The 26,132-nt window shown below is 45.5% G+C and overlaps 1 protein-coding gene across 1 annotated transcript; it reads left to right on the plus strand.

Moving 5' to 3' along the window:
* Nucleotides 1–736: 736 nt before the first annotated feature.
* On the plus strand, nucleotides 737–26,132 carry LOC105492821 (otoconin 90). Its single transcript, XM_071067414.1, has 13 exons — nucleotides 737–800; nucleotides 4,756–4,821; nucleotides 6,157–6,213; nucleotides 8,923–9,097; nucleotides 9,464–9,576; nucleotides 11,834–11,962; nucleotides 12,126–12,167; nucleotides 13,456–13,506; nucleotides 16,087–16,140; nucleotides 17,763–17,888; nucleotides 18,876–19,047; nucleotides 21,725–21,831; nucleotides 25,641–26,132. Exons 1-13 carry the CDS (start codon nucleotides 737–739, stop codon nucleotides 25,934–25,936), a joined length of 1,452 nt encoding a protein of 483 aa, XP_070923515.1. The 3' UTR covers nucleotides 25,937–26,132.

Here is a 26,132-nt window from a genome sequence, read left to right on the forward strand (position 1 = left end):
CGTGCCCAAAGTCTCACAGCCCGCATGTAGGAAAGCGAAGCTTCTAACCTGGTCTCCTGATGTATTCAGTGTCTATTCCCATCCACTGCAGCCTCCCAGAATCCTTAAGCCAGAGGTGGCTTCAGTGAGTTTCGTGAACATCCCTGGGATCTTACTTAGAGGTAGGACATGTCCCATGTCCCAGGAAGAGGCTTATGTTACTGAGAACATGAGTGACAGATTCCAAAGTTACCCACCCCTAGTGAGCAAGTCTTCATGGATCATGCATTCTTATGACTCCACCGTCACTGTGCCTACTTAGAACCTTCCACAGCTTCCCCCGTGTGAGGTCTCCAAGGTCCACATCATTGACATCCTCCTCCCTTTGCAGTCTTCTTTCCTGCCAGCCTGCCCTATCCACAGCCAACTGCTTCCAGACCCTTCGGCTTTTGCTCCTGTTGACCCTTTACCTAGAAAGCCTCTGTAATGATCCAGTGAGGTAAGGCTTATTACTTCCATTCTGTCCAACAGAAAAATGAGGCTTTGAGAGTTAAGTGACTTATTAGGGTGACACAATGGTAGAGGTAAGGTTTTAAGTCAGGCCTGTTGGACGAAAAACCCTTATAATGCAGTCATATCTTACGTGAATTTGAATCATATAGAGGTGAGATTGTACAATAGAAAACGCTAATGGCACATCAATTTATACAAATAGTTCAAAATAATGGATACTGGCACCCATCTTAGCAGTCCAAAGATGGCAGCTGAAGAAGTTATCATCTGTGATACGTTACAGCCATGTCACAGGGCCATGGCGACAGGTAATTGTTCATTAAATAGTTTGGCTTGAGCTCATGCTGAGAAATGCAACCTCAAACCAATAACTTGGGAATGGAAGTTGTGAAGAAGATTATACAGCTAAAAAATCTATGGAAACGGCTGTCCATCCTCAGGTACATCAGGCTATTAATTGAGAACATTTTACAAAATACTATCAATGTTCTGAGAGAACAAAAAGCTGCTTTAAAGCAGGCACACTTTTACATCTTCAGAGAATGAAAGGGTGGGAGAACAGAAAAAAATGCTACTATCATGGCTATAAGATTAACACTCCTTCCTGCTCCCTAATATCCTTCTAAACAATCACCGTTATGCATTCATACATCCTGACCTGGAGCCCTTTACTCTGCACGTATCCACTGTGAAAACATAAAGGATGCAAGTTTTGAATTGCATGAGATCTTCAGGCACGTAGCTGGTTGGACTGGGTCTTTTTCCAGGCTTGATCACTAGACTGGGCTGCTTCCCCAAGAGCCTTGATTACTCATTAAGAAGCTGGAGATCTTAGAGAATTACAGAAGGTTTGGACCACTGGAGTGGTAGGAGACAAACTTAGGTCTGCAAGATTTGATAACATTGACACAAAAAAGTGTTGTAAAGGTGGAGGGAAATGACATCAGAAGGCATGCTACAGGTGCTTAAAGGTTATGCCAGTTATTTGTTACTATTATCATTAACATCTTCTTACGTCCACTGTTCCCTTTCCCCTCTTCATTAACTCGTGGGTTGCATTATTGGACATCACCTTCATCATCAACCTCATCATTTCACCGTGGAATTATCTTGGGGGGCAAACTCATCATGGAATGATCTCTGGGGACACAGACACCTTTAGCAGGTTGAAGAGCAGCCTCCTAACCTACACACCCTGTTGGTGCCTTAGCCTCAGGCCCCCTGCAGGCAGGCCCTTTGGGGTGATGGGTCATGGGGAGTTACAGCTGCCCTCCTGTAGATTGTGCCTCAGCCCTCCCTTGTGATGAAGTTGGCCAAACACTGATCCTTATTCACTTTCCTGCTGTGCTCTGTGGCCGTGGCAGGTGCCACCTCTCTAAACCTCCGATATTTTACCTGTAAAAGAGGGGGGAGTGGGGGCAAAAGAGTCACCTTGAGACTTTCCAGATTGAAGGACGAGGACCCTGGTCATTCTGTCCATTCCCTTGATGATACTTATTGATGCTGATAGAAGAAAAGCTAAGGTGCAGAGTGCGGCTAAGGGGGTAAGGGGTTTTGGGAGAAGTTGCATAGAGTCATTAGAGGACAAGGGTTTTTCAGTCAGGAAAGATGGGAAAGAGGCAAAAGCAAGGACTTAATGCTGTGAAAATGTGAGGCGTGTTTGGGGAACCACAGCGGGTTCGTGCAGCTGGGACCATGCCCACCTTGGTCTCCATACTCCAACCATCGCGAATTGCTCTCAGTTCCTTCTGTGTGCCCTGGGTCCTGGGCCTTTACAATGGTTTCCCATTTATGAATAAAAGCTTGCTTTAAAAGAAAAATATATTTACCCTTTTTTAAGTGAGGTGGCTTATTTAAAACAATTTTTCTCACTGACATATTTGAAAGTTTTTCTTTTCAATTCTGTCAAATTTAGCTTAGTCTTTCCATGCTGTTATAACAAAATCCTACAGACTGGGTAATTTATAAAGAACAGAATTTTACTTCTAACAGTTTTGGAGGCAGGAAAGTCTCAGATCGAGGCACCAAATGATTCAGTGTCTGGTGAGGGCCTTCTCCTTTTATTCTCACATGGCAGAAGGGATGAGTGCTGTGTTCTCACATGAAAGAAGTGCGGAAGGGCAAATGGACCTAGCTATTTTCCTCCAGCCTTTTTAAAAGGATGCTAATCTCATGTATGAACGCAAAACACTCATGGCCTAATCACCTCTCAAAGGCCCCAATTTCTAACACCATCACCTTGAGGTTTAAGTACTAAGATATAAATTTTGGAGGAACACACACATTCAAACCATAGCAGGGTACATTGACGACAGTGAATAATGCATAGATGATCATTTTATAATTCTAATTTTTAAATGTTTACTGTTTCACAATTTTTATAACTTATTTTTGTTCATTCTAATCAGCACTTTACCATAGTTTCCCATTTACAAATAAAAGTTTCCTTTAAAAATAAAAAGACTTACCTTTTTAAAAGCAACGTGGCTTTTTTTTTTTAAATCTCACACTGACAGATTTAAAATTGTCTCTTTTCAATTATGTCAAAATTAGCTTTATATATTTTGGATCATGTTATTATGCACATACAAACTTAGAGCCACTGGAACTCTCAGGTGAAACAAACTTTTTATAATTGGAAAGTAAATAAAATTACCCTCTAATAAAACAAAAAAAAAGTGAGTTGACTTAAAATGTTGCATTAAGAAATGTTATTATTTGCATACAAATTTAGAGTCACTGTAACTCCCAGATGAAATAAACCTTTTTATAATTGAAAAGTAAATCAAATTCTCCTTTAAAAAAAAAGTGAGTTGACTTACAAGTGTGCATTAAGAAATAATAGTAGAGGCAATATGCTAGTGACTGAAGTTTGAGGAACCTTGTGGGGATGGTATATTGGTAGTGCCAGTCCTGGTACTGGTAGCCAGGACAAGCACCCACTGTTGTTACTCCTCACCAGTGGTGGTTTTGTCTCCACTAGGAAGGACTCAGTGAGTCTCAGTGACTCTCTCAGTTATGTGTTGTGGAAACTCCAAAGGAATGAGTTTTATCAGAGGAAACTCTGTATGGAAGGATTTCCTACTGGTATCTGTGGCTAGAGGCCAGGGATCTTGCTAAATATACAGCATAGAACAATCTTGCTAAATATCAATGCACAGGACAATCCCTAGGAACAGAAAATTTCGCAACCCAAAATGTCAATAATGTGAAGCTGAGAAACTTGCTCTAAGCCAAGCAAGGCCAACTCAGACACCACCTGGGGGCATCTTCCTGAACAGATTTAATCTAACATGCTTCTGTGAAGGATGGCCCTTTGCAACTTTCAGATTGATAGGGCTTCCACACAGTGTCAGACGGACAGTGCTGACTCCATAACTCTGCACATGATGAAGAAAGACAAAACTCTTTTGGCCATTTCCAACTACTTACAAGCTTTATATTGCTGGGGAAAGAAAATACGAGCGGGAACAAGTCTGTAAGTTCTCAGAGCTTTTAGGGAACAAATTTGTGTTCAACCTGGGATTCTAGCTCCCATATATTTGTCCCATTCGCCCAGGCTGCATCTTCACACCCCCAGCATGATGAAGTGCTGGCTGAAGGTGCTGGTTGTATTTGGGTACTGGTAGTACTAGGACAATATTGTTATTATAACGCTAAGCAACATTTCGCAAGGTGAGGTTTCAGGACAATCTGCTTCAAAACTAGTTGGGGACTTGCTAAAATTGCTTCTTTCTGAGTCCCAGTCCAGAGCGGCTGAATCAAACTTGAGTGAGAGCATAGGAATCAGAATGTTTACGGAGTCTGCATCCCAGGTGATTCCCATGCTGATAGTCTGGGGAAAACCCGTATCCTCTATTATTATATAAACTCCTTGGAGGTTGGGGGTATTTTTCGTGTATTTACCTCTTTCCACCAGGGCTTTATGTCAAGAAAGTCCAAAACAAACCTGCAATCTAAGTAAAACAGGATATTTCATACACGAAGATGGCTTCAAGATAAGTCTCCAAACCTCTCCATCCCCAACCAGAATACCACTGTTAAGGCTTACCAATATAAGACACCAGGGCTACCCCAGCCATCCCCTTATTTCCTTCAGGAACTACCTCCTAATCTGGTGCATAGCAGGCTCTAGGAAATGTGCGTGGAATTGAATTTATGTGAATTCCCATTGTTTTCCTGACTGTCACCTTCTGGCCTTAGTCCAGTAAGTGAATGGTATCAGTGTTTGTGCTTACCCTACTTTCTTTTCCTTATTTACAGGGGGCCATCCTCTGGACACCCCACACCTTCCACAGGAGCTGCCTCCAGGACTCCCAAACAATATCAGTAAGGATTCTTGGAACTTTTCTTAGGAGAGAGTATAAAGTTGTCTAGGATATTGGCAGAGAAAATGACCTCTTCTGAATACACCTTAGAGCCACTCACTGCTGTGGCATTTCTAAGTAAAGGGATTGAAGTGGGACTCCAAAGCATCTCCCCAACAACCTCCCCTGGTGTCTGACCCCTGCTTGGCTCTCAGGTGAGACAAAGTCTAAACATTTCTGTCAAAGACAAAGGTCAGCTGTAAAGGGAAACCAGGAGAAGGCAAGAAATGGGCTGATGTGAAGGTTATATATTAACTGTATCTTAACTGTATCTTAGCTTCAGATTGAGCTCTGAGTTTCCAAGAAGGCAAGACCAAGAGGGATAAATGATATATTGCTTGCTCTGGTTGTAAAAAAGGAGGATCCATATATATTTCCCAGGGAAGTGAAAATTTTCTCAGTGATAGTTTATAAACACTTCTCAGGTGGGTCCCTGAAGGTGGGCATGGCTGAAGACCATAATGCATAGTGAATTCGTTGGTGATGTCAGCCCTGAATCAAGCGTTGATTTCCAACCTTTCAGAGCAGTGAGTTGGGTCAACCGAATTATTCATGTGTGAGTCCATACATGCAAAGTAATCAGTCCCATTCAGATGCAAATGACAAGTGGCCTCTCCAAATGGCATAACTTCTAGAGGAAGTGCAATGCCCACCAGGAGGCCTTCTTTAATTAGACATTAAGACTCACAGGCCACACTTTGCATTTAGAAGAATCAAAGCTAAGGAACACAGCATGCCCGCAGGCCACGGCAACCACTCCTCTTCAGCAAGAGTAGCCCTCACAGCAGTCTACACAGCAGTTATCTGGGGATCCCAGCTAACAAACAGCTCAGGTGCAAGAGAATGGGACTTACATGGAGCAGCTGTATGACCAGCCCCAGCTTAGAAGCTTCATTCTCCATAGGAATCAGTATATCTAGTAATGACTTCACGGGTATAATTTCTAGGACACCCAGTAGGATGACCGTTTATAAGAGTCATCACACTGAATAAGACCCACTATGATGATTTCCTACCAGGTATTTATAGTTCACCCATAATTCCTGCCAGTCCAGATATACCTTACCACCCAGGGGTCATTTCTACCACTGTGCAATGCTGCCCAGTAACGGAATTCACATTTCATCTCTATCAGGTTTCCATGGTAACCTGTTAGTAGAAAGCTAGCTTAGCCCAAGGTCAAATTTGTCTTTAGAGAATGAAGAAAGGTTTCATGTACACTTTACCTAGAGGGTGGACAGGGAGGGGAAAAAACAGAAAAACCAAGACTCTCATTTGTTTTCTTTCTCACACTTAGATATCACATTCTTCAGTGGGATGTTTAAAAATGTGGAAAGTGTGACTGAAATTTTTGGTAAGTTAAGTCTAAAATTGCTTTTATCCACCAGAGGTCAGGGCATGTGTGGAAAATCTAAGGAAATTGCAAGGGCCTTGGTCTCAACCTTCGGAGTTCCCATGGCCTCCACAGCTACCACCCAAAAAGGTGACCCAAGCTCTGACAAGAGTAATGGTGTCTTTTATTGCAGGGTGAGCCACTGAGCTACCATGTGCCTTCCTATTCCTTACTTCATTACTCAAAACTCTCCAGGAGGGGAATGGTATCCCCATTTTATAGAAAAGGAAACTCAACCTGAGGGAGTTGAGTGACTTGCCTGAGACCACCCAACTAGAAGGGAGGAGCTCTCCTTGGAGTCTAGAGCTTAGTCCTGTACATCAAAGTAGTTTTATTTTTCTTCCCTGACTAGTAAATATAAAGTTTAAGAATGTCAAAGTGTGTTAAGTATCCCATTTATCAACTGAAAATCTATTATGTGACTATCAGGACACCATGATGGTTCCTATCATCAATTACTAAAAGTACCAAAAAAAATAAGACTATAATACAATTGACATGAACAAAGACACTCAGAATTACTTTGGGTTGGGCCATGCTGGGCATAAGGCTGCGCTTAAACTGTGTATATAGCTAAGTGCAGGTGCCTTGTAAGTTTCTGAATGAAAATGCATATTTACATAAATACACACATGCATAAAGCTTAATGTTGCTTTTTCAATCAGCATAGAATTCTGTCTTTATTTTTCTAATTAGGCCTTGTGGGTACAAAAAATGGGAAAGGAAGTTTGAATGAGGTGGAACTGGTCCTCACAAACTACTCCTGATCCCCTTAGGCTCTGTCTTGTGACCCCGTGCATGTTAAATCAGTAGTGAAGGGTAACCCATGCAGCCCTCAAGGATCCTCTAGTTAGAAAGGTAGAGAACAGGGAGGAGAATGCCAGCTTTAGAGTCGAAAAGAGTTGACATGGTTTTCTTGCCAATTTTGTTTGCTGTATACTTTACGGCAAATCATTATCCCTGGTTGATGCCTTGGGCATGTCTTTGGCCTTCAGTTTGTTTACTGTGAAATGTAAAGCAAGTTTATTTATTATGAATTGGCAGTGACAGAAAACATCTGCCTTACAGGGTTAACAGGAGGCCTATGGGACAACAGACAAAGCAAATGCTTTCCAATGCATTACACACTCCGCCAGGCTGAACTATTGTGCTAGTGAAAGCACTTAGTGCAGCTTCTGACACCTAATGGGTGCTCGAAAGTTGTGAATGTCTGTACCACATTTCTTCGCATATTGGCTTATAGTTTTATAGTGTCATCACCATATCATTTGAGATCCATTCCACAAACTAATAGTGACTCAAATAATAAAGACATGTGTGCGACATTTTCTTTATCCAATCCACTGTTGATGAGAACCTAGGTTGATTCTATGTCTTTGCTATTGTCAATGGTGCTGCAATGAACATACAGATGCATGTGTCTTTTTGACAGAATGAACTATTTTCCTTTGGGAATATACCCAGTAGCGGAATTCCTGGGTCAAATAGTAGTTCTATTTTAGGTTATTTGAGAAATCTCCAAATTGCTTTTCACAGTAGCTGAACTAGTTTGCATTCCCACCAGTCAGTGTATAAGCAATCCCTTTTCTTTGCAGCCTGGCCAACATCTGTTGTTTTCTGATTTTTTAATAATCACCATTTTGACTGGTGTGAGATGGTGTCTCATTGTAGTTTGGATTTGTATTTAGCATGGAGGGAGTTTGAGGCCATTATCCTAAGTAACTTAATATAAGAACAGAAATACAAATACCACATATTCTCACTTATAAATGGGAGCTAATCATTAAACGCACATGAACGTAAAGACGAGAACAATAACCGCTGGGGACCACTAGTCAGGGAGGGCGGCGGTCATAGGCTGAAAAATCTCCAGTTGGGTACCATGCTGCCTGGGTGAGGGGATTGTTGGGAACCTGAGCCTCAGTATCCATTTACCCATGTGGCAAACCTGCCTGTGTATCCTTTAATCTATAATAAAAGTTGATTTTTTTAAAAAATAAATAACAACAAGAATAAAGACATTTCATTACCTCAAGTGGTGTGAAGTCACCAGGATGCATGAGGTAGCTCAACACAGGTATCAAAGACCCAGCAGGCTCTGTCTGTCTTGCTCCACTGCTACCCTGAGCATATTGGCTTTTCAACTGTAGACTTGGGCCCTCCTGATTGTAATGTGGTTGCTGCAGCTCCAGCTAGCACATCCTCATCCACATTCAAGGTAGAAAAAAAGGTGTCGATCAAAGGGATCGTCCTACATGCCTTTATTCTTAGTTAGAAAAGAAATATTTCCCAGACAACACTTACAGACTTTCCCTTAAGGTTTTTTGGCCAAATCTGGGTCACATGCATAACCATAGACCAATCAGTTGGTGATATGGGATTACCATGACCAGCCGAGAATGATGATGAAATACCCTCAGGAACTTAGGGAGAAGGCTCACCTTCCTTAAGAACTTACTAGTTTTGTTAGTAAGGAAGAAGGGATAAAAGGCTGTGAGATAGAAAACCAGCAGGGATGATGGCTTAGTCTAAAACAGTCTTATTACATAGTAGGTGCTTACTAGGTTGATACGGCATCATTAGCCTGAGGTATAGGAAGTCCAGGGGTCAGGGACTCCCTCCGAGATCTAGTTCCCAGTGCTCATCAGGCCCTGTCCCCCACCCCCACAGATTGCCTGGGCCCCCACTTCACCTGGCTGCAGGCTGTCTTCACCAATTTCCCCGTGCTGATCCAGTTCGTCAATGGTATGAAGTGTGTGGCTGGTCTCTGCCCCCGAGACTTTGAAGACTATGGCTGTGCCTGCAGGTTTGAGATGGAAGGGGTGCCTGTGGATGAATCTGACAGGTAAGTGAGTTTCACAGGTGAGCAAGACCAAAAGGTGAGCTCATGGGAGGTCTGGTTGATACCTTGGCAAGAGCACAAATACGGAAAAGCCCCCGGACTTGGGACTCAGGAAAGGGTTTAATTCCTCTACCTACTAGTTGGGTGACACATCTTTACATGGCAATGTCATCTGTGATCAGCTCTCGCTCTAGAAAGTTATTAAGATCCTATGTTATGTCTGTTATGCAAAACTTCATTTTAGTGCACTGAATATTCAAAACAAACCACTGCCAGGATCCATCCAGAGACACAGAGAGATCATGAGCTGCCTGCCCTCCCTCACTCTAACCCACACTCTCACCCTGCCTCTTCCCTGCCTTCCTGCAGCTGCTGCTTCCAACACCGCAGGTGCTATGAGGAGGCCGCTGAGATGGACTGTCTCCAAGACCCTGCCAAGCTGAGCACAGAGGTCGATTGTGTCGGCAAGAAGATCATATGTGGTAAGCATCTCCAGGTGTCCCGGGGCCTGGGCCCAGAAATGACAGTCCAGGGACCCCAAGCCTGGACCAGGCTGAGGGCGTTGTGATCCTCCCACATCATCATCGCCATTGGCAGCATCACTGGCAGCACTTAGAGCCCCACGAGGGCTGGATCACATGAGAGCTAGATCAGTGGCATCTGTATCTTTCATGGAGTAGATGCACGATAAATGTGTTTGTGTTGAAATATTAGCTGATCGGCAAATTATTTGATGTATAATTTTATACTTCTACAACCCTGAGACCTTGGGAAGGGCAAATTGTTTGCTACTTACACATTGTGTAGCATTGCAGAATTATTTAACTCTTCTGACGCTCAAAAAGGGGAGGAGAAACCTACGTCAGAGATTAGTTGTGAAAATCAAACTACACAATGCTTGTGAAATGGTTAGCACAGGGACTGGCATATGTTAAGAACTCAGAGACGGACGTGGAGGTGGAAGTAGTGATATGTGAATAAGGCTTGCAGTGGTGGTTACCAGTAAGAATCAGAAACACATAGGTTCAAATCTCAGCTCCCACCTTATTTACTGTGTGACTCCAGGAATTTTATTTCATGTCTCTAGGCAACCCTGGAAGAGGTAGAATATGCAAAGACACGGAGGGAAAACAGAACACAGCATGTAGGGGGTCCTGTATTAGAGCCATACTTTATGTGTGTTTATTATGTGCCGTAGGCTTATACACAGAAACTCCGACCTTCCTTACAACCCTATTTAGATATGGGCATTGTCTGCAGCTTAAATAACTTGCCCAAAGCCACACAGCTGCAAAGAGGCAAAGTCAAGGTTTGAATTCTGATCTGACTAACACTCAAGTCTATATAACATGGACTGGCTGGAGTATGGAGCATCAAGGAGGAACTGAGGGGAGGAGGTGGGTATGAACCACCAGGTGGGAGGCACAGTGAACCCAGAAAACATGATTCATTCATCAACTCAACGTATATGTATTGTGCACTTACACCAATGCAAGACAGTCTTCTGTGTTGCGGATAGCCTGACCTTCTGGAAAGTCCTCACCATTGTCAGACACTGAAGCTATCCAAAACAAATCGTATAGTATGTTAGAGAGGGACAAGAGCTGTGGAGGAAAATGAATCAGGGGAAAGGCCTGTGGAGGGAAAGGGGGGGTTCTCTTTAAATGGGAAGGTCAAGAAAAGCCTCCCTGAGATGACGAGAGTAGAGGATGACCTAAAGAATGGGTGGGAAGGCATCCTTGCAGATATATGGGAGAGGAGCAAAGCAGACAGAGGAACAGCTCATGGACCAGCCCTGAGGCTTGAGATGCCTGGTGTGGTTGAGAAATAGGGGAGAAGTGAGACACAGATGGGTTGATGAGGAGGGAGTGGAAGAGGATGTAACCTGAGAAGGAATAGGGGCTGTGGGTGGGGGAAACAATCATGTGACATTTTCTAGGTGACAATGAGACTTGTAGGTTGAGGTGGGAAGACGGTGGAAGGTTCTGAACAGAATAAAGGCATGGTTAGACCTGAATTTCTAAAGGATTGTTCTGACTCCTGGATGAGAGTAGATTGAGCAGCAGGGCAGAAACAGGGGGGTGTAGTTAGGACGCCACTACCATGACCAGGCACGAGACAACAGGGCCTCTGCCCAGTGTGGTAGAGTGCAGGCCTGGAGATGTGGTCAGACTCCATGTTGAAAGCGGAGCCGGCCGGGCGCGGTGGCTCAAGCCTGTAATCCCAGCACTTTGGGAGGCCGAGACGGGTGGATCACGAGGTCAGGAGATCGAGACCATCAAACCCCGTTTCTACTAAAAAATACAAAAACAAAAACTAGCCGGGCGAGGTGGCGGGCGCCTGTAGTCCCAGCTACACGGGAGGCTGAGGCAGGAGAATGGCGTAAACCCAGGAGGCGGAGCTTGCAGTGAGCTGAGATCCGGCCACTGCATTCCAGCCTGGGTGACAGAGCGAGACTCCGTCTCAAAAAAAAAAAAAAAAAAGAAAGAAAGAAAGAAAGAAAGTGGAGCCAATGGAATTGCTTGCTGCCCTGGGTGCAAGTGTGAGAGAAGAGGAGTGGGTATGGGCCTGGTTTCGGTCTACACACCTAAAGAGATAGAGCTGACATGACTGAGATGGAGATTGCAAGGGGAGTGGGGTTTTGGCGGGGGAGATGGGGAACTCAGTCTTGGAGCTTGCATTACTTCTTGGGATTCCAGGTGAGATCTTTCCAACCTGCTGTGCTCTTGCTCTGTGCAGAGTCCAGGGACCACTGTGAGCACCTGCTGTGTACCTGTGATAAGGCTGCCATAGAGTGCTTGGCTCGGTCCAGCCTCAACTCTTCCCTGAACCTTCTGGACACCTCCTTCTGCCTGGCTCAGACTCCAGGTAGGAAGAACCTGGCTGCATCAGCCGTGGGGTTGAGGATGTGGACAGGAGCTGGTTTGGGACCAGTCATTGGTGCATGTCTCTAGGTGCCAAGTCCAGCATCTTCAAACCTTCCCTGAAACCCACTGCTCTCAACAGACTTTGCAATGTGTTTTCTTTTCAGAGACAGCCATCAAGGAAGAGTCGACAACACTTCTGCCCAGAGGTAAGGCCTCCCAGGGTTGCTGGCTCTTGAACCACAAGGGCCCAGATGCTGACAGGAGCTGGTAGATACACCTCCTCCACCAGGCCTGCCTCACTGGAGCTGGAGTGACTGTGACACTGGAAGTGATCCTGTCTTCCCTGGCTAGGAGATGTGCTACTTCTGATATACCCGATTCAAATGCCCAACATCAAATGGCCCTAGTGCAAACTCAGCCCCACACTGTGTGAACAGGTGTGAATTTATTCCAGTGTGGATGTAGATCCCAAGTTCATTCTCTCCTCTTTCTCACTCTGTAGTCAGAGCCCTGATATGTAGTGTGACTGGGACAGGACGTAGCGCTTAGGTGGAGTGAGGTCTCTCCTAGCTAAGGAAGCTCCTGGCTGCCACAGTTTCCCAGGAGCAGACCCACTACCTCCTCCTCTCCCTTCTTCCCCTTTCTCCACGCACTCTCCAGAACTTGCAGCAGAAGGGGCAGCCTGAGTCCAACAGGCTTTTTGAAGGGGAGGCTGCTTTTCACATGCTTCTTTTCAGAACAGGGTAGGTGCTTAATAACTGTCCACTGAACTAAGCAAGTGATGATTCCTAATCTAAAATATGGATCTTGCCAAAAATGGGAGTCAGGTTTATGCCTGCCACTCCTTGTTCACCAGTTTCCATGATCTCTCAGTCCCAACACCTTTAGGCATCTGGGGATAAGAAGCCCAACAAGGTACACCTTGGCGGAGCATCCCTCCTCTCCTGGGGTCGGAGTCTCTCTCCCAGAACTAGTCATGCAGTGTTTGGTGTTTGTTAAAGAGAAAGCAGGTGTGTGTGTGCGTGCATGAGTGTGTGTGGATGTGTGCATGGGCATGTATGGGGTGTGCATGTGTGTACATGTGTGTGAGTGTGAATGCATGTGCATGAGTGTGTGCATATGTGCATGTCATATCTCTATGTATCTTCTGAGTCCAGCACTCTTTTTATCCTCAACACCTCTGCCTCCCTTTGGAACAGAGGTCTTCTGAAGCTAGGATATCTTTGAGGTTTTCAGTTCTTTCGTTGCCTTCAGCCAGGATCTGAACCTGAACCCAGCTGTGGCTGTGCTCCCTTCTGAGCTGGGTTCTTGCAGGGCACACCATGTTCTGGGAAAAGTAACAGGGGCAAGTGACTCCTAAGACAGGATGAACAACCCTTCTTAGCAACCCTTTTCTCAGCCCCTTTACTCCCTTGGGCCAGCAATCCCCAGCCTGTGCTAGATTTTGACACTGTGTTGCATTAGTCACTGCTACTGGGAGCTCTTTCTTTCCAGTGGTTCCTGTGGAGCCCACAGACACCAGCCTGACAGCCCTTTCAGGAGAAGGTGAGTCAAAAGGAACTGGTGTGGAACCCAAAGACATGCAATGAGAGTGGGGAGGTGCTATACACTTTTAAACAACCAGATCTCACAAGAACTCACTGTCATGAGAACAGCATCAAAGGGATGGTGTTAAACTATTCATGAGAAATCCACCCCCGTGATCCAATCATCTCCCACCAGGCCCCACCTCCAACACTGGGGATTACATTTCAACATGAGATTTGGGTGGGGACACATATCCCAACTATCTCAGTTAATATTTTAGGCTTTGTGAGCCATAGGGTCTCTGTCACAGTTGCTCAGCTCTGCTACTGTAGCACAAAAGCAGGCACAGACAAGCCCTAAATTAATGCAAGTGGCTGTGTTCCAATAAAACTTTATTTACAAACCAGACTGAGAGCTGGTCTATCATTCACTAATCCCTGAAAGGGGATGATTACACCTCTCCTTTAGAGTGGCATAAGGATTAAGTGAGAGCGAGCATGGGGAGACTCTAGATCAGTATCTTCTCCCAGATGTGGCTATAAAAAACAGCACACACTATCAAATCATAGGCTGGATACTGGACAGCTTGCTTAAAATACATAATCTCATTTAATGCTTACACATCCCTATGGAATGATAGCTACAACTTCCATTTTAAGGCAGGTGCTTGAGATTTAGAGATGAATTGTCTAAGACACAGAGCTGAGTGGCAAAGCTGTGATTAGAGACTTTTTCCTTCTAAACCCTCTCTTAAGCTGCCTTCCCACAGGGACCTGTTCCAAACCTCAGAGAAATAATGGCCCTTCACCCCTGAAGATGGCATTTGCCAGTCTTTGTGCCTAAACACAGGTCTGGCTCTAGTCTGGCCCCTTTCCTACCGAATTGAGACCTTGCTGAACACCATTGTGCAGCCATATGCCCTGATCAGAATACCCTAAGCCTCCTCGCTGCCATCCGTAGCCCCCAAATCTGTTTCCTCTCTTTGGCTTTGGCACCTAGCTGAACCGATCATTAAAGTTGGGTGATTTCTTTTCACAGTGGCTGCAGAGACTGAGGCGGACAGACTGACCACTCTCTCAAAGACAAGTAAGCACAGGGGAATTTGGAAAAGGACAGCCTGGAATCCAGTGGAGAAATATTTCAAATATCTAAATATCTGTGCTCAGTCCCGTGACCACTTCTCAATGGAACCTGAAAGAAATATTATTATTCCCATTTTACAGAATACGTAGGAAACTGAGGCTCAGGAAGAATACACGTTGAGAGTCACTCAGCAAGTAACTTGCTGGGCTGTTCTCCAAGCCCAGACTTTAGGCTGTAAGACTGTTTCCTTTCCTTTATGCAATAGTGGCTCATAGAGAACACTGTCTTTCCTAAAAATATCTAGGCCAAAATTTCATCAGCAGAGTTAACCTAACTGTTGTGTAAAAAACCATGGATCCTTTATTAATAAGCACAAATAGCTGATAATTATTTACCAATTACTCAGAATGAATAGGTAAGTAAATGGGTTCTTTGGTTAACGAGCAGTGACCTTGTTGAGGGTCTCTGATGTGCCAGCATATCATTCCCAAGCCCCTTACAAACATCCTCTGAGTTAGTCTTCCATGGCCTATCCTCATTTTACAGACAAACAAGAAGCTCTGAGAAGTAGAGTCATTTGCCCAGGGTAGTTCAGCTTGGTAGTCCTTTCGTTCTGAGTCTATAGGTTTTGCTTTTGAATAGAACAATCTGTCCCAGTTTAGAATGGTCCAGAATCTCCCTCTTTCATGGGGCAATTGTGTCCATATCAGTCAACTTCAAAGCCTGGTTTTCATAGAACACTAGCATAGCCTTGATCTTTGAACACATTAAACTTAAGGTAGTTTTTGTCTTTCCAAGAACTTTTTAGTCACCATCTCTAACATTTTTTTGTGTGACACAGCCAGAAATGAAATAGTCTGCCTAGTGGTTAAGCATACCAACTTCAACCAGGCTGCCTGGGTTTGTAGCCACCTCCCAGCTCTGTGACCTTGGAAAAGGGACCCAATTTTTCTGTGTGTCTCTTTTCTCATCTCTGAATGAGGGTGAGCATAGAACCAACTCAAGGGGTTGTAGTAAGTTAATACAAGAAGCCCTTGCTACCATACCTAGCATGTACTAGGAGCTTAATAACTCAAGTAACAATAGCAACAAATTCAGTTTACAGAGAAAATGAGGCTCAGTGCTTTTCCTGGAGTCACATAGCAAAGAACGTCAACCACGCAATTCTGCTGTCTCTGTACTACAATGCTCCTCTGTTCCAAAATGTACTTTTCGGTTTTTCTCCAAATTCTAAAGAAGCTGTCATTCCCAAAGTATTTGCACAAACTCACTTGCTTCCAGCCTGACAAGCTGCGCCTGCATTTGCCAGCAACCCTGTGTCTGGGAGTTCCCTTTGGCTCAGCAGCAGCCCGGGTCGCACCAGCTCTCCTAGCAAATCTCATGGTGGGAGGTTGGCCAGGGGCAGAGTGAAGAGCACATGGCGGCCTGTGTGCAGTGTGTGGGAAGCGCCTCTGGAAACCCAGGTGGGACAGGCTGGGGTGGATGCTCATGCCATCTCTCTTCTTTGGGGAACAGAAGCAGGCCAAGATCAGGAAGGACTGGGAGCTGCTAGGGCTACGTCCCCTCCAGGTAAGCATCCAGGGCTCTGCCTGCCTATGTTCATGCCACATTTATGTCCTTTGTCCTTGACACATTCATGACATCAACTGAGTTCCAAATGAGATGCACTGTGACCTTGTTGGCATGGGAGGTGACAGGGCAAGAATCAGAGGCATTTATTCCCCAAATGGGGCAGCTGGCCCAGGCAGGATGATTAACACCAAATGCCCTGATCTAAAGAGAGTGAGGGGATCTGAAATTAGATTAGCACCAATAATCCAGAAAGTTCTTCCTCAGGAAGTGAGGGCTACTGGCTATTCAGACTCAGCACAGAGAAGACACTGGGCTCTGGCAGCTCATTTGGCTTGTAGAACGTTCTAGCTGGAGAGTCTTAATCCTGGATTAGATGTATGGTTATTTTCTCATTCACTGAGCAGTTCTGATAGCTACTACTGACTACTTCCTAATTGCTAGGCATTTAGCTACAAGGATTATTCAAACACCGAAAGAAGTATTATTAGTATAATTTTACGAATGGAGACATTAAGATTTAGAGAGGCGAAGTGATTTACCCAGGGTTGTACACCTAGTATGTAGCTAAGCTGAAACTCAAACTCAGATCTCTTTAACACTAACTCATGAACTCTTTCCACTGACTAGGTGAGTTTCCAACGTGGAGAACATGATAGAAAGAAACCAGATAACTTGCTTCTATTTGTGGGATTACGGAACTGGGCAGGGTGCTAAACCTAGGAGACTGAGGTTACAACAGGGCTTTAGTCTCACAGGAACTGGAGTTGAGTAGGAGGAAGCAGATGACCAGATGCATGAAGCAAACCAATATGGTGGATTTGGGGAAAGACTGCAATCCAGCGGGCACAAACATGCCAGACCTTACCCAGTACTCTGGAAACTGAGCCTGGGTCAGCAGATTGGTGGGGCTGAGCCTGCTATTGTTCCCTTTCCCTGTGCTGGGAAGGCTGGAGATTTGGTCTGTCGACGGGAGACTTTGCTGCCTCCAGCTAAGAGGGCAGGTGAGACTGACACATCAGAGCATCAGAACAAAGGGAGATCCAGAGAGAGTGCTAGGCAGGTGGTAAGAGATATGTTGGTGAGGAAGGTAGGGCCAGGTCACAGGCAAGCCTTGCAGACCACAGGAAGGACCTTGCACTAGAGTCTGCAAATAATGAGAAGCTGTTGCTGCACTTGAACGAGGAAATAAGGGCTTCCAGGAGTGGTTTTGCTTGCCCACCTTGTTGTGTACCATGAGTTGCCTTAATTTCTCCACCAGTTTCTTTACCTCTTCACTTGCTGTGAGCGCCATACTGCCCCTTCACTGGGCAGGCATGTGATATTAAACGTGACATAAACACAAGCCTGGGAGCCTCCGCAGTCCTCCTCCCTGGGATGTCATCCAGGTGGTCTAGCACAGGCTCCCGACAGTGTTAAGGTTACTGTAGAAAATTTGGACATTCTCATGTAGAATTCATGGATCCCTAAGAATCTGCCTGGATATCTGCAAACCCGGTTTGAGGAACACTCTCCTGACACTATGCTGTTCTATCTGTTTGCATTTGGTTTTCATGTGTCCATCTGCAAATCTCTCCTTGAGCCACTTTTTAAATCCGAACCGTGAAGTTTTTCATTTTCAGGATCTGCAGAGATAGTTGCAACAAGGGTTACAGCTAAAGTTGTAACCCTTGTCCCCGCTGGCATTAAATCTCTGGGGCTGGCAGTGTCATCTGTTGAAAATGGCCCCGAGGAGACAACTGAAAAAGGTGAGCAGAAGCAGTGCCTGTCCTCTCCACTGCTGGGATCTTTTGGTTAGGCTATGAAGAAGCACTGGAGGCCACCTTTTCACACTGTGACCTTCTCATGGGCGTGTGACTAGAAGACATAACCCCCCTGACTGGATAAGCACCTTGAGGTTCAGAGGAGATGTAAGCTACCTGTAGCCACTCAGTCACTGGGAGGCTGAGCCTGGGGGAGGAGCCACAGTCTTCTGAGCCCCTGACCTCGAGCTGCCACCACTCTTACTGGCCCAGAGGGAAAGAGTTTCACGTCGTCCACACCGTGCTTTATTGGAAAGAATTAAGCACTTGGGTTTTGATCATTTTCCTCCTTTGTCTCTCCTCCCTCTGATGCCTTGAAAAAGCCTCTGCACCTGCAAGGAGGCCACAGCCTGTTGGGCCCACAGAGGAGGGGCTTTGTTAGTATCTGAGTATGGCTTCCATGGTGTCCAATGCAGAGCTATGGAGAAAGCTGCATTTGAGATTTGTGGACAGAGGAGGAAGGATAGCAGGAGGAGAAATAGAGACAGAGAAAGAAAGAGGAATGGGGAGACGGAGAGGCAGAGGAGAGAAAGGCAAGCCCAACCAGGTGTGCCAACCTGATGCCACCAGAGAGCATAAGATTTCAGCTGGGATGCTCCCAGGATGCCAGGTCTACTCCGTAATAAGACGTGGCCCCAAAGAGCATCTTGGGTCCTGAGAAGTCTCTATCCCTTAGGGGGATTTAATAAGGAGTCTCATAGAGCATTAGAAGCCTAGAGAGAAAAGACTTGGTCTCTGAAAGACAATACATCCCAAGCAGGGGATGAGCCATAACAGCTTTCCCAGAAGAATGGTGAGCCAAGGAGTAGGACATGGGTTTCCTTCGCAAGAACCTAGAGTTGTCCACATACAAACCGGAAGCTCACATGGCCTTCCTCTTGCGACGGCTGCCCCAACAGTCCTTGCTCTCCGGACAATTCCTGTTCCTTTCAGCCTGTGACAGATTCACCTTCCTGCACCTGGGAAGTGGGGACAACATGCAGGTGATGCCACAGCTTGGAGAGATGCTCTTTTGTCTGACCTCCCGGTGCCCAGAGGAATTTGAGTCTTATGGCTGTTACTGTGGACAAGAAGGAAGAGGCGAGCCAAGGGATGACCTGGACAGGTATGGAGAGCCAGCGGTGACAGCTCTAGTGTAGCAGTGCTGATGCTGTCTGCACCAGGGAGTGGTGACAGCTCTCCTGGACACCAGGCTGCACCTGGGGCCTCACTAAAAGCTTGGTGCACACAGTAGCTCACTCAGGAGCCTCTTGAGCATTTTAGGTCCATTTTCCTGGTGAGCAGCTGAGGCTCAGGGACTGACTGGTTTGAGGTCGTTCACCTTGGAAAAGGCAGAGCCAGAAAGATCCACATCTTTTGATCTGGGGGCCTAGAGCCCTTTCAGTACTTTGACAAATACTGCCCAGCTACCCCAAGAGGGCCAATCTACAAATACCCTTCAAATGACCCCAAGTCCACCTATTTAGCAATAACCAACATGTAGAATTAAGGTCTCCACTTGGTTTTCCCTGCAGAAGGCCACATTAAAATCAGTCTTTTAAGTATAACTTCTCTCAACACCTTTTAATTTTCACATCTACCACTTGAAAGAATTTTCATTGACCTCGTGCACTCATTAATGTATTCATTCATTTAAATGTGCATTCAAGCCATGCCGCTTGAGCTTTTGCTCTGTGCCAGCCACTACGTTAGGTGGCAAAGATACAACGATGATTCCGCCCTCACAAAGCAAAATAAAACAAACTACTTTTGCCCAGTAGAAGCTTATTTGGTGAAAGAGATGGACAATTAAACAATAGTACTACCCAGTATAATAAATACAGTAGGGTAAACAGAGGAAACCACGGAGGACTCAACCTGAGTTTGAGGAATTTTCTCAAAGTAGCGTTGATCAAGTTTAAAGACTGCACATGGGGACGGCCCCAGTCCACAGCCAATGGAGAGACCTGCATTCAAAAGACACATGTCCTCCTTGGGTGGTATGGTTGCAAAGCAAAATCAGTAACTATCGATGAATTTTAGACACACAAAAAGACAAGGCTTGTCATAGCTAACACAAAGGACACAGTAATGGCAGGAATATGGAGCATGTCCGCTGCAGGTTGGATGTGTGGGTGGCTGTATTTTTTACCCATTCATTTTCTTTCCCCTGCCTCTACCTCTCAGCTATCCTGGCTTCATTATCCTCCTCTGAGGTTTTCAGCGAAGGAAATCCAGGCTCTGCTGCACAGGCAACCTTCAAAACCTACCTCCCACCAGAGAACCCGAAAGAAGTTTTTACTCTAGTGAAGGTTATGTCACACTGTGGAGTCACAAGCATGTTTACATTCTGAGGTTCAACCATATGCCTGCTGCTCTCTGTGACAGAGGGCAATTTAAATAGTGTCAAGGTTTTTTAGTACATAGCTCTCAATGAGATGAGGCAACAGATAGAAACGTAGCCAGTAGCAGTCTCTGCATTCTGTTGAACCCCTTGGGAAAAAGTGGGGATGATTTTAAAGATGTTTCCTGATGACTGACCATATTTCAAAAAAATACTAAATTTGACCAGTTGGACAGGGAAGTTATGATATGGCTACTTCACATCTGTAGAAAGAAATTGAAAAACTCAAGGTCAACAGGAGAAAACCCTTGACTAAGGAAAAGTTAGTCAAACTAATATAATTTTTTAAAGAATGTATTTTCAAGACCACGTATACTGTACGTTATGGACAGTTTCAGTGATTTTATGAGTATTTTGATTTATATATGATTTCTGATTCACTGACTGACTTTAGAGTTTAACTATTATATCAAGTATCCACCCCCACCCATCCCTGCCAAATACACACACAAGATTGTGTGGCTCTTTTGTGCTAATAGCTGAAGGAGGCAGACGCTGACCTCCAGCCAGTGGTCTTGTGAGCATACGAGGGGGATTGTTCCTCTGATTGCTGGCAATGTGGAAAAGTTAATAAGCAGATAACTGGTTGAGAAGAGGTGCAATAAAAAAGCCACAAGAGTCTATGACTTATCCCTGCTGGAGCTGTGGCCTCCCGGACAGAGTGAGAGTTATTAAAAGAAACGGAAGAGTTGAAAAGGGAGTAATTGGGGAGCAACTGTATCTCCCTATTGGCTGAAGTCATCACAAGTTTCTTAAGGATGTCCACCTGGCAAGGCAGGGACACTGGATATTGTGAGGCCGTATCAGTCAAGATGGGCGGATATAAAAAGCAAGACAGTGATTCCTTTTCATGTATTTACGAGGTCCTGATCTATGCTGGACACTTTTCTAGATGCAGTTCTTTATTTATGCTCAGGATGGTTACTAGGTTCTTTTTTAAGGCTAGGGACAAATGACAGTGCACTGTGGATGTGATTAACTCTTCCATGTCAAAGACTGGAGGGAGTAAGGTTACTGCTAGCCCATATGGTACCTTTGCATAAATTTAACTTTCCTTAAGACTCTATTTCCATCTGTTAGAAAATCGTTTAAATAAATATGTAAATAACCTATCTTTGCCATGAACAGTTACAATAAAAATCAAAAATAATGTTTTTTAATAATAAGATGCATACAGTATGATTGATGCTGCCTTAGATGTGGCCTTTGTGCAGTATACAACCCTAATAACCATACACGATGGCCCTTGGTGTGTATATGAGTCAGCCCTGTGTGCACTGGAAAGGAGGCACTGGCTTCCCTCACTACTATAGGGCATGTGGGAGAAGCAGGCTATGCTTGAGGGGGTTCCTAGGGAAGCTGGGAGTTCTGAGAAGTAAACGGTTTTCCTTGGTCTTAGGTGCTGCTTGTCCCATCACTGCTGCCTAGAGCAAGTGAGAAGGCTGGGCTGTCTGCTTGAGAGGCTTCCTCGGTCACCGGTGGTGTGTGTGGATCATACGCCCAAGTGTAAGTGCTGTTGGTTGCACAGTGAGTTATTATTTCATTCAGGTCAGCATCGTGACTGTAGCTCAGACTTGTGGATGCTTTCCCAAGCACGTCTTCATCTGTACTGTGACTTAATACTCTTCTTTTCTTTTCTTTTTTTTGAGATGGAGCTTCACTCGGCCATCAGGCTGGAGTACAGTGGTACAATCTTGGCTCACTGTAACCTCTGGTTCCCTGATTCAAGCGATTCTCCTCCCTCAGTCTCCTGAGTAGCTGGAATTACAGGCACGTGCCACCATGCCCAGTTAATTTTTGTATTTTTAGTAGAGACGGGGTTTCACTATGTTGGCCAGGATGGTCTCTGTCTCCTGACCTCATGATCCGCCCGCCTTGGCCTCCCAAAATGCCATGATTACAGGTATGAGCCACCGCGCCTGGCCAATACTCTTCTTAATGTTGAGGCGCGTATTATCACACGACTTCCACTGATGGGGAGATTCACTGTCAAGGGGGTGAGCTGCCTAAGTCACAGAGCCGGTGACGAGCAGACTGGGACTAACATAAAGAGCCCAAGCTTATTGATTCTCAGCTCCTGATGTGTGTTAACAGAATTAATCCTCAAAACAGTATCATGAGGAAGCACTATTATTCTTCCCATATAGCAGATAAGGCAACTGAGGCCCAAGATCACACAGATAGAAATAAGTGGGAGAATTGGGATTTGAATTGTAAAACCATATCACTTCAGAACTAAAGCTGATTCTTCACCACACTAGAGAGTTTCTAAGTATTTTTTCTTTTTCTAAGAAGCAGCATCCTTTTCCCAAGGGAGATCTGAGGAATACTATTTTAAAAAGGGGGACAGGCCCTGGCTGAAGAGCGAGGCGTGCCTGCAGCTCCACTCCTCCCTATAGTGGACACCAGAAACTCCTCTGTATCCCTTCAGGGCCTCAGGTGGGGAGCACTCTGCAAACTGCAATCTCCATGAGCGGGCCCCTGAAAGCGAATGGAGACCTGCTGTAGACTTGACTTTATCTGCATTCTCCAGCTCCATTTCCTCATTCATATCAGTGGATGCATTTCCCTTACGCTTTGCAGTTTAAAAGGAAACACTTGCCCTAGAATTTCACAGGGGCCCTATAAGAGTTTGTTCTCATTTTTGTTTTCGTCTGGGGAAGTCCCCTGGCTGGACCGTCCATCCCTTCTTCTTCCTCTACACAACCTCAGCACAGTGCGTGGACTGCCATATTATCTTGCCTTGTATGATCAGGTAGGTCTGTCACATCCTGGAGCTTTGTGTTTACATATCACTCTCTCATTCATTCACTCATTCATTTGTTCATTCTATTATCCGCTTAACCAACAAACCTTCACCAGGAATCAGGCAACCAAGGAACTTTCATGATCCTTGCCTCAAATTGCTCACAGCTTGGAGGGAAGAGATGTAGGGAAGCAACTATTCTAATCCCATGTAGTATATGTGCTAACAGGTAGCACAGGGACCCTGGGAATGAGGGTAAAGGCATTTGAGTCTACAGTATGGCAGTGAGAACAGGATAATTTGGGGAAATTCAGGAGAGGTGTGAGGTAAGATTTACTACATTCTCAGATGGCCATACTGGGCACGGATATTCCAAGCAAAGGGAAAAGGGGAAAATGGTGGTGTTTGGGGAATGCTGGGCAGCGTAGGGACAACTGAGCTGTGGTTCTGTATTACTGGAACAGAAAGTGGAAGTGGCAGGCCCGGTTGGAGAGACAGACAGGTGCCAGATCATGAGCCCAAGAAACCTATGTGCAAGATTGAAGCATTTCCATTTTTTCCTATAGGGGATGGGAGCCAGGGGAGGATTTAGAGCCCATGAGTTGTCACATGATGCAATCATGCCAGGAGGTCTCAGCTGCTGGGCTGAAGGCTTATTCTCCATTCCTCCAGTATCACAGAATCCAGGAACACTGCATTTGGAGATTGAACTGATTCAGAGCTTCAGTAAACCAGTTCTGACTCTCTGTGAGATTTAAGCATAGCCTGCTGTACCAGGTGCCAGGTATTAGTTGATGAGAAATGAGGGCATCTCAAATCCTGGCCTGTGCTGTCATAAGACAAACACAGGGAGGAAGGCAGAGTGCTTCTGGGGAACAGGACCTCTGCATATCTCCACTGTGCTCTCACACTTGGTACATTTGCCTGCTCTTCTTGTCACTTCCTGCTGCTGAGATGCAACTGGCATGTCTGGGGCTGATGTGGAGACCAATTTAGGAGGCTTGGAAGGTCTGCGTGGTATGTGATAGGAACAAATCTGGTTGATGAACATTTCAAAGTAGGATTAGATGCAAAAAAGAAAAATCCCTTAGCTTCATTGGAAGCCACAGATAACAAGGATAATATTTGTAGAAAGCTTATGTATGTCTAGCACCTTCAAAGATATTATTTCATTTGAGTCACACCACTCCCACTGCATGCAACTCATACATTGAAAAAAATAGGGTTGGTTTGCCAGATCTAGCAAATAAAAATACATGATGCCCAGTTAAATTTGAATTTCGGATAAGCAATGAACATTTTTTTTGTATGAGTATGTCCTAAATGTACATACATTCAAACATATTAATTTAAATTCAAATTTAACTGATCATCTGTATTTTATCTGGCAATATGAATGATGAATAGGGAAATTCTGGCCCAGAGAAGGAAGAAGTAACCATCAAATGTAACACATATTTCCTGAGCACTAACTTGGGAAATATTTGTCTAGGTTTGATGTAGGTGCTTGGACTCTCCTCTGTCAGCAAGGTTCTCTGTCCAGCATTGTTACCGGCAGCAAGTCCAGGCAGGCTCTGCAGTCCTTGATCCTTCTCTTCTTGGGAGAAAGAATTCAGCCAAGAGACAGAAGTACATCTAAGGCAGAAACAAGAGTTTACTGAAGCAAAGTAAAGTACACTTGGAAGGGGCCAAGCAGGCAACTCGAAAGATTTGAGTGTCCTGCCTGATAGTTGGCTCAGGGCTCTTATAGATTTGCTATTTCCTGTCTTTTTCCCTCATCTCTTCCTCTCGTCCCTCCCCCTGGGCAGGCTGTTGGCTAATCACTGCATGCACAATGACTTGCCAGTATCTAGGAAGGGCCACAGGCACCCTTTGCTGGCTGAAGTTATGTGCATACTCTCTTAGGGCAATTTCCCCTTACTGGTCTAGCACCCTCAGAAGAAGGCCACTGCGCATGTCTGGACATGTCCCCAGAAGAAGGTCGAACTCGCCATTTTCAGTTTTTATTGGGAAGTTGCCCACAAGCTCAAGATGTCTTCTTTTGTTAGGAAATTTTCTCCTCCCTGTTGTCAGCTGCCTTACAATTGCCTGACAGTCACCTGACAGTTGCCTGATCTTCTTTGGGGCCCTATCCTGCCCTGCTCATATCTACCTATCTACCTACTCTAACACCAGGGTAAAAAATGGAGACATAAACTGACAATGACTGTACAATGTGATTAACACATAACCTGCAGTGATAGACAAAAACATGAAGTGGGATTCCATGGGAACCTGCAGGAAAGACACTTCCCTTAGCCTGGTGGCTCAGGGAGACTTTCTGGAGGAGGAGAAGCCAGCCTAGTCTTGACAGGCACCAGCTGAGAGCATTGAGAGCATTCCTGGCAGAGGGATCATTCCCAGCAGGAGGAGAAAGTTGGAAAACTGCCAGCCATATACGGCGCACACCCTGAGGGCATGTGGAAGATGGGGAGGAAGGAGAAGGGCTGAGGGGTGGCCAGGGCTGTGGGGGGCTCCCACTGCCATCCTCAGAGGTCTCACGTCTCCTACTCTGCTCTTTCCTTCTAAGGTGTGGGCCAAAGCCTGTGTGAGAAGTTGCTCTGTGCCTGTGACCAGACGGCAGCTGAGTGCATGGCCTCTGCCTCCTTTAACCAAAGTCTCAAGTCCCCAAGCAGACTCGGGTGCCCTGGGCAACCAGAGACCTGTCAAGACAGCCTGCACCATGTGCCTGCAGCCCCCACCCTGGGCTCCAGCTCTGAGGAGGACAGCCAGGAGGACCCTCCCCAGGAGGACCTTGGCAGAGCCAAGAGGTTTCTGCAGAAGTCACTGGGTCCGTTGGGCACCAGGCCCCTCCATGGAAGATAGATGCCCAGAGAAAATGGTGAACACCCTCAGTAGCGCAGCTCCTGCTCCAACTTCAGCTCTTTAGCTCTCAGCCTCCTCTGTCCCTTGGAGCCTTCTTCCCTTCCTTTAACCCAGAGGCCAGGAGGGAACAGAGGCCGTGAGCTCTGCCCATGCACCATCAGCTGTGGTCATCTCACAAGCCAATGTGCATTTGGAG

The sequence above is a fragment of the Macaca nemestrina genome, chromosome 8 (genome assembly GCF_043159975.1).
Source record: "Macaca nemestrina isolate mMacNem1 chromosome 8, mMacNem.hap1, whole genome shotgun sequence".
In the NCBI taxonomy this organism is placed as follows: Eukaryota; Metazoa; Chordata; class Mammalia; order Primates; family Cercopithecidae; genus Macaca; species Macaca nemestrina.